At 27.8% G+C, this 12,189-nt stretch overlaps 1 protein-coding gene across 1 annotated transcript in view; it reads right to left on the reverse strand.

Annotated features, from left to right (window-relative positions):
• The window catches only part of grm5b (glutamate receptor, metabotropic 5b), a 222,544-nt gene that overhangs the window by 42,429 nt on the left and 167,926 nt on the right, over positions 1–12,189 (reverse strand). Inside the window, exon 7 of the mRNA XM_061925876.1 lies at positions 1,921–2,156. Coding sequence (XP_061781860.1) covers positions 1,921–2,156 — 236 coding nt within the window. The remainder of the gene's footprint in view (positions 1–1,920; positions 2,157–12,189) is intronic.

The following is a 12,189-nucleotide window of genomic DNA, read 5'->3' on the forward strand; positions in this document are numbered from 1 at the left end:
ATCAATAAATGACATTAACCAGGGATTAATCGATCAACGGAACTATTAATCGATCAATCGAATGATTAATCGTCCAATCAAGCGATCAATTGATTAATCGAACAATTAATCGATCAGTCCCGCTTAATGATGGAGGGAAAAAAGGATTCGCTCTTTAATGAAGCCGACATGTACCACAGATTAATCGAACGATTAACTGATTAATAGAAAGATTAATCGATTAATCGAAGGATTACCTGATTAATAGAAGGATTAATCAAAGGATTAAGTGATTAATCAATTGCTAATATAATACATTTTCAATAATACATTTTCAAATAAATTGTTTTCCTCCCATGAATGCGTTGAAATTGCACTTTTGCCATGAGATCAAAACTATATATTGCTTATATTATATTAAAACAATTAAATCAAATAAAAATAAAAAAAAGGCTAAAAGGTAGAGATCGACTGAATTGTTATTTCTGGGTCGATATCGATTATTAGTTGCCAATGAGGCCGATAACTGATATTTTAGTGGATATTAATTTGATCGATCTGATCGATTAAATCGAAAAATGACATTATCCAGGGATTAATCGATCAATGGAACGATTAATCGATCAATCTAATGACTAATCGACCAATCAATCTATTAATTGAACGATTAATCGATCAGTCCCGCTTAATGTTGGAGGGAATAAAGGCTCAGCTCTTCAATGAAGCCGACACGTACCACAGATTGGTCAAACGATTAATCGAAGGATTAACTGATTAATAGATAGATTAATCGATTAATCGAAGGATTAATTGAACAATCAAACGATTAATCAATTGCTAAAATAATACATTTTCAATAATACATTTTCAAATAAATTGTTTTCCTCCCATAAATGCATTGAAATTGCACTTTTGCCATGAGATCATAACTATATATTGCTTATATTATATATATAAATAAAAAATGTAATAAAAAAAAAAGGCTAAAAGGTAGAGATCGACTGATTTGTTATTTCTGGGTCGATATCGATTATTAGTTGCCAATGAGGCCGATAACTGATATTTTAGTGGATATTAATTTGATCGATTAGATTGATTAAATCGAAAAATTACATTTTCCACGGATTAATCAATCAGTGGAACGATTAATCGATCGATCAAGCGATTATTTGAACGATTAATCGATCAGTCCCGCTTAATGATGGAGGAAAAAAAGGATCCGCTCTTTAATGAAGCCGACATGTACCACAGATTAATCGATCAATCGAAGGATTAACGGATTAATAGACCGATTAATCGATTAATCGAAGGATAAATTGATTAATCAATTGCTAAAATAATACATTTTCAATAATACATTTTCAAATAAATTGTTTTCCTCCCATAAATGCATTGAAATTGCACTTTTGCCATGAGATCATAACTATATATTGCTTAAAAATTTTTTTTTTTTAAAAAGGGGGGAAAAAAAGGCTGATTTGTTTTTTTCTGGGCTGATATCCATTATAATTGCCATTATTGATGGATTGATTTCCATTAAAATGTCATTAAATTTGATATTTTCATTAAATTAAATGTCGTTAAAATGTTGCCATAACGTTGGATTTTGTGCCAGTTTTCCTTTCATGGATTACGTTTTTCCAGATAAACACAAAAATCGAATATAAGTTCCTTCAAAATGCAAAAAAATCTAAATTATTATAATTTTTTTTTTTTTGATGAATTAATAAAAAATGAAAAAACATTTTTTTTAGGCCATCTCTATGCTTACTTGGTGCACGTATGTGTCATACCATTTTGTAACCTGTAAGCTGTTTTGTTAAGGTGTTGTACCAAATAATGACAGATCTGGCCCCCGAGCCTTGAGTTTGACACGGGTGCTTTATAGTATTGCTGTTTTTGAATAAAATGACGACATAATAGTGAATAAAACACACTTACTGCTACAGGTGCGGTTGTACTTGCTGCTCTCCTGCGGGTGACCCTTCAGGCGACAGTGGAAGCGGTGCTGCCAGAATTCGGTGAACCAGGGGTTCCTGTGGTTGTTGTCGGGGCGCAGTTTCAGGTAGTAGTCGTCGAACCACTTCACGTCAGCGGACTGCAGTTTGATGGTTATTCCTCCGGCGGCTTCTTTCACGTAGCCGTCTGTCACGTCGTACCTGTCTGCCCAGCCGTCACTGCGGGGACACCGAGGTGAGACACGGGTGAGGCCGGGTGCAAGATCAGCCCTCTCTAGGTCATTAGCAAAGGTCCACAGCAGGGATACTCAACTACCACGGTTTCAAGATCAAAATGTAGATGTTTCTTTAGAAAGGTTATACTCCTTTGAGACTGCGTTTACTTATTTACTAAGTAAACAAATCAGTTTTACTGTCAATAAAGTCATTATTCTGCCCCAGCGTGTGCAGCTAGACAGATAGTTAACAGCACAAAGAAACAGGAACTAAGTTTATTTGACGGTTGATGTTCATTCTATCAAATAACCCATTTGTAGGTTTTTTTATTTTTATCAAATAACCCATTTGTAGGGTTTTTCTATCAAATAACCCATTTGTAGGTTTTTTTTTATTTTTATCAAATAACCCATTTGTAGGGTTTTTCTATCAAATAACCCATTTGTAGTTTTTTTTAATTTGATCAAATAACCCATTTGTAGGGTTTTTCTAGCAAATAACCCATTTGTAGGTTTTTTTATTTTTATCAAATAACCCATTTGTAGGGTTTTTCTATCAAATAACCCATTTGTAGGTTTTTTTTTATTTGATCAAATAACCCATGTGTAGGGTTTTTCTATCAAATAACCCATTTGTATGTTTTTTTTTAATCAAATAACCCATTTGTAGGGTTTTTCTATCAAATAACCCATTTGTAGGTTTTTTTTTTCCTATCAAATAACCCATTTGTAGGTTGTTGTTTTTTTTAAATCAAATAACCCATTTGTAGGGTTTTTCTATCAAATAACCCATTTGTAGGTTTTTTTATTTTTATCAAATAACCCATTTGTAGGATTTTTCTATCAAATAACCCATTTGTAGGTTTTTTTTTATTTTTATCAAATAACCCATTTGTAGGGTTTTTCTATCAAATAACCCATTTGTAGTTTTTTTTAATGTTATCAAATAACCCATTTGTAGGGGTTTTCTATCAAATAACCCATTTGTAGGTTTTTTTTAAATTTGATCAAATAACCCATTTGTAGGATTTTTTTTAATTTTATCAAATAACCCATTTGTAGGGTTTTTCTATCAAATAACCCATTTGTAGGTTTTTTTATTTTTATCAAATAACCCATTTGTAGGGTTTTTCTATCAAATAACCCATTTGTAGGTTTTTTTAATTTGATCAAATAACCCATTTGTAGGGTTTTTCTATCAAATAAACCATTTGTAGGTTTTTTTGTTTTTATCAAATAACCCATTTGTAGGGTTTTTCTATCAAATAACCCATTTGTAGTTTTTTTTTAATTTGATCAAATAACCCATTTGTAGGATTTTTCTATCAAATAACCCATTTGTAGGTTTTTTTTATTTTTTATCAAATAACCCATTTGTAGGGTTTTTCTATCAAATAACCCATTTGTAGGTTTTTTTTAAATTTTTATCAAATAACCCATTTGTAGGGGTTTTCTATCAAATAACCCATTTGTAGTTTTTTTTATTTTTATCAAATAACCCATTTGTAGGATTTTTCTATCAAATAACCCATTTGTAGGTTTTTTAATTTGTTCAAATAACCCATTTGTAGGGTTTTTCTATCAAATAACCCATTTGTAGGTTTTTTTTTATTTTATCAAATAACCCATTTGTAGGATTTTTCTATCAAATAACCCATTTGTAGGTTTTTTTCTATCAAATAACCCATTTGTAGGTTTTTTTATTTTTATCAAATAACCCATTTGTAGGGTTTTTCTATCAAATAACCCATTTGTAGGTTTTTTTTAATTTGATCAAATAACCCATTTGTAGGGTTTTTCTATCAAATAACCCATTTGTAGTTTATTTTTATTTTTATCAAATAACCCATTTGTAGGATTTTTCTATCAAATAACCCATTTGTAGGTTTTTTTTATTTTTTATCAAATAACCCATTTGTAGGTTTTTTCTATCAAATAACCCATTTGTATTTTTTTTTAATTTGATCAAATAACCCATTTGTAGGGTTTTTCTATCAAATAACCCATTTTTAGTTTTTTTAAATTTTCATCAAATAACCTATTTGTAGGGTTTTTCTATCAAATAACCCATTTGTAGTTTTATTTTATTTTATCAAATAACCCATTTGTAGGGTTTTTCTATCAAATAACCCATTTGTAGGTTTTTTTTATTTTTATCAAATAGCCCATTTGTAGGGTTTTTCTATCAAATAACCCATTTGTAGGGTTTTTCTATCAAATAACCCATTTGTAGGTTGTTTTTTTTTATCAAATAACCCATTTGTAGGATTTTTCTATCAAATAACCCATTTGTAGTCTATTTTTATTTTTATCAAATAACCCATTTGTAGGGTTTTTCTATCAAATAACCCATTTGTAGTTTTTTTATTTTTATCAAATAACCCATTTGTAGGGTTTTTCTATCAAATAACCCATTTGTAGGTTTTTTTTTAATGTTATCAAAGAACCCATTTGTAGGGTTTTTCTATCAAATAACCCATTTGTAGGGTTTTTTATTTTTATCAAATAACCCATTTGTAGGGTTTTTCTATTAAATAACCCATTTGTAGGTTTTTTTTAATTTTATCAAATAACCCATTTGTAAGGTTTTTGTATCAAATAACCCATTCGTAGGTTTTTTTATTTTAATCAAATAACCCATTTGTAGGAGTTTTCTATCAAATAACCCATTTGTAGGATTTTTCTATCAAATAACCCATTTGTAGGTTTTTTTTATTTTTATCAAATAACCCATTTTTAGGGTTTTTCTATCAAATAACCCATTTGTAGTTTTTTTTTAAATTTGATCAAATAACCCATTTGTAGGATTTTTCTCTCAAATAACCCATTTGTAGGTTTTTTTTAAATTTGATCAAATAACCCATTTGTAGGGTTTTTCTATCAAATAACCCATTTGTAGTTTTTTTTTTTTTTTTCAAATAACCCATTTGTAGGATTTTTCTATCAAATAACCCATTTGTAGTTTTTTTTTTTTTATCAAATAACCCATTTGTAGGATTTTTCTATCAAATAACCCATTTGTAGGCTTTTTTTTTAATTTTATCAAATAACCCATTTGTAGGGTTTTTCTATCAAATAACCCATTTGTAGTTTTTTTTATTTTTATCAAATAACCCATTTGTAGGATTTTTCTATCAAATAACCCATTTGTAGGCTTTTTTTTTTTAAATTTGATCAAATAACCCATTTGTAGGGTTTTTCTATCAAATAACCCATTTGTAGGTTTTTTTTTATTTTTATCAAATAACCCATTTGTAGGATTTTTCTATTAAATAACCCATTTGTAGTTTATTTTTATTGTTATCAAATAACCCATTTGTAGGGGTCTTTTATCAAATAACCCATTTGTAGGGTTTATCTATCAATTAACACATTTGTAGGTTTTTTTTATTTTTATCAAATAACCCATTTGTAGGATTTTTCTATCAAATAACCCATTTGTAGGTTTTTTTTATTTTTATCAAATAACCCATTTGTAGGGTTTTTCTATCAAATAACCCATTTGTAGGTTTTTTTTATTTGATCAAATAACCCATTTGTAGGATTTTTCTATTAAATAACCCATTTGTAGTTTATTTTTATTGTTATCAAATAACCAATTTGTAGGGTTTTTCTATCAAATAACCCATTTGTAGTTTATTTTTATTTTTATCAAATAACCCATTTGTAGTATTTTTCTATCAAATAACCCATTTGTAGGTTTTTTTAATTTTTATCAAATAACCCATTTCTAGGGTTTTTCTATCAAATAACCCATTTGTAGGTTTTTTTAATTTTATCAAATAACCCATTTGTAGGGTTTTTCTATCAAATAACCCATTTGTATTTTTTTTTAGTTTTTTTTATCAAATAACCCATTTGTAGGGTTTTTCTATCAAATAACCCATTTGTAGGTTTTATTATTTTTATCAAATAACCCATTTGTAGGGTTTTTCTATCAAATAACCCATTTGTAGGTTTTTTTCAATTTGATCAAATAACCCATTTGTAGGGGTCTGTTATCAAATAACCCATTATTGGTTGTTTTTTTATTATTAAACGAGGGAACACTGTACTTTTTAAAGGCAGTATAGTACCAATTCTAATCAATTAGTATCGCAGAAGTTTATTAGTACTGGTATACCGCACAACCCTAGTTCTGTGTGAAATGAACAGACAAATGTGTGCTGGACTGTTGTTGTCAGTGTGAAAGAGTCTTGTGTTGGTACTCAGTGTGTGGTCACAAAGTACACACTATGACTACACACAAGCAGGTTTTTCTGTTAGACACGGTCTGGGTTGATCTGTTAGACACGGTCTGGGTTGGATCCTGACTTCATATTTGAACGTCCAAAATACAAATGACAAACACGCCCTCCGAGCGAGGTGATGGAGGTTAAATGAAGTCATGGGCTTCTAGAAGGAATCCACATGAACAGTGAGCTACAACTTGTGACCCAGCTCTGCAATTTGACTACTTTGTGGGTTGACGGTTCCTCCCTGAAGCACAGATGGTGCAGCAGGTGTGAGGCAGTCAATGGATGCAAAGCACCTGTGAGGAGCGTCTGTGCGCCAATAAAGAGTCAAACAACCCATTTGTAGGGGTCTTTTATCAAATAACACATTTATAGGGTTTTTCTATTAAGTAACCCATTTATAGTTTATTTTTTAATCAAATAACTCATTTGTAGTTTTTTTTTAAAATCAAATAACCCATTTGTAGGTGGTTTCTATCAAATAACCCATTTATAGTTTTTTTTAATCAAATAACCCATTTGTAGTTTTTTTTTAAATCAAATAACACATTTATAGGGTTTTTCTATTATATAACCCATTTGTAGGTTTTAAAAAAAAAAAATCAAATGACCCATTTGTAGGGTTTTTCTATCATATAACCCATTTGTAGTTTAAAAAAAATCAAATAACCCATTTGTAGGGTTTTTCTATCAAATAACCCATTTGTAGGTTGTTTTTTTTCGTCAAATAACCCATTTTTAGGGGTCTTTTATCAAATAACCCATTGTAGTTGTTTTTATTATCAAATAACCCATTGTAGTTGTTTTTATTATCAAATAACCCATTTATAGTTATTTTTTATCAAATAACTCATTTGTAGGGTTTTTTTTTTTAATCAAATAACCCATGTGTAGGGGTCTTTTATCAAATAACCCATTTTAGTTGTTTTAAAAAAAAATCAAATTACCCATTGTAGGTTTTTAAAAAAAAAATCAAATAACCCATTTGTAGAGGTATGTTATCAAATAACCCATTTTTAGTTTAAAAAAATAATCAAATAACCCATTTGTAGGGTTTATCTATCAAATAACCCATTTGTAGGTTTTTAAAAAAAAAAATCAAATAACCCATTTGTAGGCTTTTTCTATCAAATAACCCATTTGTAGGTTGTTTTTTTCATCAAATAACCCATTTTTAGGGGTCTTTTATCAAATAACCCATTGTAGTTGTTTTTATTATCAAATAACCCATTGTAGTTGTTTTTATTATCAAATAACCCATTTATAGTTATTTTTTTATCAAATAACTCATTTGTAAGTTTTTTTTTAAATCAAATAACCCATGTGTAGGGGTCTTTTATCAAATAACCCATTTGTAGGTTTAAAAAAAAAAATCAAATAACCCATTTGTAGGGTTTTTCTATCAAATAACCCATTTGTAGGTTGTTTTTTTCATCAAATAACCAATTTTTAGGGGTCTTTTATCAAATAACCCATTGTAGTTGTTTTTATTATCAAATAACCCATTGTAGTTGTTTTTATTATCAAATAACCCATTTATAGTTATTTTTTATCAAATAACTCATTTGTAGGGTTTTTTTTTTTAATCAAATAACCCATGTGTAGGGGTCTTTTATCAAATAACCCATTTTAGTTGTTTTAAAAAAAAATCAAATTACCCATTGTAGGTTTTTAAAAAAAAAATCAAATAACCCATTTGTAGAGGTATGTTATCAAATAACCCATTTTTAGTTTAAAAAAATAATCAAATAACCCATTTGTAGGGTTTATCTATCAAATAACCCATTTGTAGGTTTTTAAAAAAAAAAATCAAATAACCCATTTGTAGGCTTTTTCTATCAAATAACCCATTTGTAGGTTGTTTTTTTCATCAAATAACCCATTTTTAGGGGTCTTTTATCAAATAACCCATTGTAGTTGTTTTTATTGTCAAATAACCCATTGTAGTTGTTTTTATTATCAAATAACCCATTTATAGTTATTTTTTTATCAAATAACTCATTTGTAAGTTTTTTTTTAAATCAAATAACCCATGTGTAGGGGTCTTTTATCAAATAACCCATTTGTAGGTTTAAAAAAAAAAATCAAATAACCCATTTGTAGGGTTTTTCTATCAAATAACCCATTTGTAGGTTGTTTTTTTCATCAAATAACCAATTTTTAGGGGTCTTTTATCAAATAACCCATTGTAGTTGTTTTTATTATCAAATAACCCATTGTAGTTGTTTTTTATTATCAAATAACCCATTTATAGTTTTGTTTTTTTATCAAATAACTCATTTGTAGGTTTTTTTTTTAATCAAATAACCCATCTGTAGGGGTATGTTATCAAATAACCCATTTTTAGTTTAAAAAAATAATCAAATAACCAATTTGTCTTTTATCAAATAACCCATTTGTAGGGGTCTTTTATCAAATAACCCATTTGTAGGGTTTATCTATCAAATAACCCATTTGTAGGTTTTAAAAAAAATAAATCAAATAACCCATTTGTAGGGTTTTTCTATCAAATAACCCATTTGTAGGTTTTTTTTTTCATCAAATAACCAATTTTTAGGGGTCTTTTATCAAATAACCCATTGTAGTTGTTTTTATTATCAAATAACCCATTGTAGTTGTTTTTATTATCAAATAACCCATTTATAGTTGTTTTTTTTAATCAAATAACTCATTTGTAGGTTTTTTTTTTAAATCAAATAACCCATTTGTAGGGGTCTTTTATCAAATAAGCCATTTTAGTTGTTTTTTTTTAAATCAAATTACCCATTGTAGGTTTAAAAAAAAAAAAAATCTAGTAACCCATTTGTAGGGGTATGTTATCAAATAACCCATTTTTAGTTTAAAAAAATAATCAAATAACTAATTTGTCTTATATCAAATAACCCATTTGTAGGGGTCTTTTATCAAATAACCCATTTGTAGGGTTTATCTATCAAATAACCCATTTGTAGGTTTTTAAAAAAAAAAAAATCAAATAACCCATTTGTAGGGTTTTTCTATCAAATAACCCATTTGTAGGTTGTTTTTTTCATCAAATAACCCATTTTTAGGGGTCTTTTATCAAATAACCCATTGTAGTTGTTTTTATTATCAAATAACCCATTTATAGTTATTTTTTTAATCAAATAACTCATTTGTAGGGTTTTTTTTTTAAATCAAATAACCCATTTGTAGGGGTCTTTTATCAAATAACCCATTTTAGTTGTTTTAAAAAAAATCAAATTACCCATTTTTGGGGGTCTTTTATCAAATAACCCATTGTAGTTGTTTTTATTATCAAATAACCCATTGTAGTTGTTTTTATTATCAAATAACCCATTTATAGTTATTTTTTTTAATCAAATAACTCATTTGTAGGGTTTTTTTTTTAAATCAAATAACCCATTTGTAGGGGTCTTTTATCAAATAACCCATTTTAGTTGGGGTTTTTTAAATCAAATTACCCATTGTAGGTTTAAAAAAAAAAATCTAGTAACCCATTTGTAGGGGTATGTTATCAAATAACCCATTTTTAGTTTAAAAAAATAATCAAATAACTAATTTGTCTTTTATCAAATAACCCATTTGTAGGGGTCTTTTATCAAATAACCCATTTGTAGGGTTTATCTATCAAATAACCCATTTGTAGGTTTAAAAAAAAAAAAAAAAAAACATTTGTAGGGGTCTTTTATCAAATAACCCATTTGTAGGGTTTATCTATCAAATAACCCATTTGTAGGTTTTTAAAAAAAATATCAAATAACCCATTTGTAGGGTCTTTTATCAAATAACCCATTGTAGTTGTTTTTATTATCAAATAACCCATTGTAGTTGTTATTATTATCAAATAACCCATTTATAGTTTTTTTTTTTAATCAAATAACTCATTTGTAGGTTTTTTTTTTTATCAAATAACCCATTTGTAGGGGTCTTTTATCAAATAACCCATTTTAGTTGGTTTTTTTTTAAATCAAATTACCCATTGTAGGTTTAAAAAAAAAATCTAATAACCCATTTTTAGTTTAAAAAAATAATCAAATAACTAATTTGTCTTTTATCAAATAACCCATTTGTAGGGGTCTTTTATCAAATAACCCATTTGTAGGGTTTATCTATCAATTAACCCATTTGTAGTTTTTTTTTAAATAATTGGCATGATCAGATAATATTTAAGCATAAAATATGCATTTTTTTCTGTCAAAATTGAAAGAACGAATGCATTTAGTAAAAAAAAAACAAAGAAAAATGTATTTAATTGAAACCCATTTTTTCCAGGCCCCTTAAAATGATGTGGCGGGCCAGAACTGGCCCCCGGGCCTTGAGTTTGACACCTGTGGTTTCGAGCTCTCAACCGGAAGTAGAGGTGTCGTTGCGTCTTCCAGCCGTCCATAGCGTTTCTACTCGTATAGATTCTTCAATCATCACCCCAAGCAACGTTTGTAAGTTTTACAATATAACTAAAACAATTCTTACTTACTAAAGCGCCCCATGAGTGATGTCTGTAGGAGTGTTTTCATGCATATTTGTACCTGCTATCATAATGTAATCAAGCAAGCGTTGTTAGCATGAGCTAATATGCTAATGACTTCTGTTTTGTTTGATCGGCCGTTTTACTGCCGAGTTACAGACACTGTTTGGAAACAATTAACATCTACAAAATCTTTGTGTAAATAACTCATTTCACAACGTATATATTTGTGGCGGCTAATATATGGAGAAAATATATTTCCTTTAAAATGTAGTGGGTGTGGCTTATATACTCTTTGGTCCGAAAAATACGATAATGTAACAAATGTAAAGAAAAATTGAGGATGTTTAAGATGCGTAATGGACAGTAAATGTTATGTTCCTATTTGTTTATAAAAATAAGTATGTGCACTACTATATAATAAATAATGTTTATAAAAATAAGTATGTGCACTACTATACAATAAATAATGTTTATAAAAATAAGTATGTGCACGACTATACAATAAATAATGTTTATAAAAATAAGTATGTGCACGACTATACAATAAATAATGTTTATAAAAATAAGTATGTGCACTACTATACAATAAATAATGTTTATAAAAATAAGTATGTGCACTACTATACAATAAATAATGTTTTTAAAAATAAGTATGTGCACTACTATACAATAAATAATGTTTATAAAAATAAGTATGTGCACTACTATACAATAAATAATGTTTTTAAAAATAAGTATGTGCACTACTATACAATAAATAATGTTTATAAAAATAAGTATGTGCACTACTATACAATAAATAATGTTTATAAAAATAAGTATGTGCACTACTATACAATAAATAATGTTTATAAAAATAAGTATGTGCACTACTATACAATAAATAATGTTTATTAAAATAAGTATGTGCACTACTATACAAGAAATAATGTTTATAAAAATAAGTATGTGCACTTCTATACAATAAATAATGTTTATAAAAATAAGTATGTGCACGACTATACAATAAATAATGTTTATAAAAATAAGTATGTGCACTACTATACAATAAATAATGTTTATAAAAATAAGTATGTGCACTACTATACAATAAATAATGTTTATAAAAATAAGTATGTGCACTACTATACAATAAATAATGTTTATAAAAATAAGTATGTGCACTACTATACAATAAATAATGTTTTTAAAAATAAGTATGTGCACTACTATACAATAAATAATGTTTATAAAAATAAGTATGTGTACTACTATACAATAAATAATGTTTATAAAAATAAGTATGTGCACTACTATACAATAAATAATGTTTATAAAAATAAGTATGTGCACGACTATACAATAAATAATGT

The sequence above is a fragment of the Nerophis lumbriciformis genome, linkage group LG30 (assembly GCF_033978685.3).
Source record: "Nerophis lumbriciformis linkage group LG30, RoL_Nlum_v2.1, whole genome shotgun sequence".
Lineage (NCBI taxonomy): Eukaryota > Metazoa > Chordata > Actinopteri > Syngnathiformes > Syngnathidae > Nerophis > Nerophis lumbriciformis.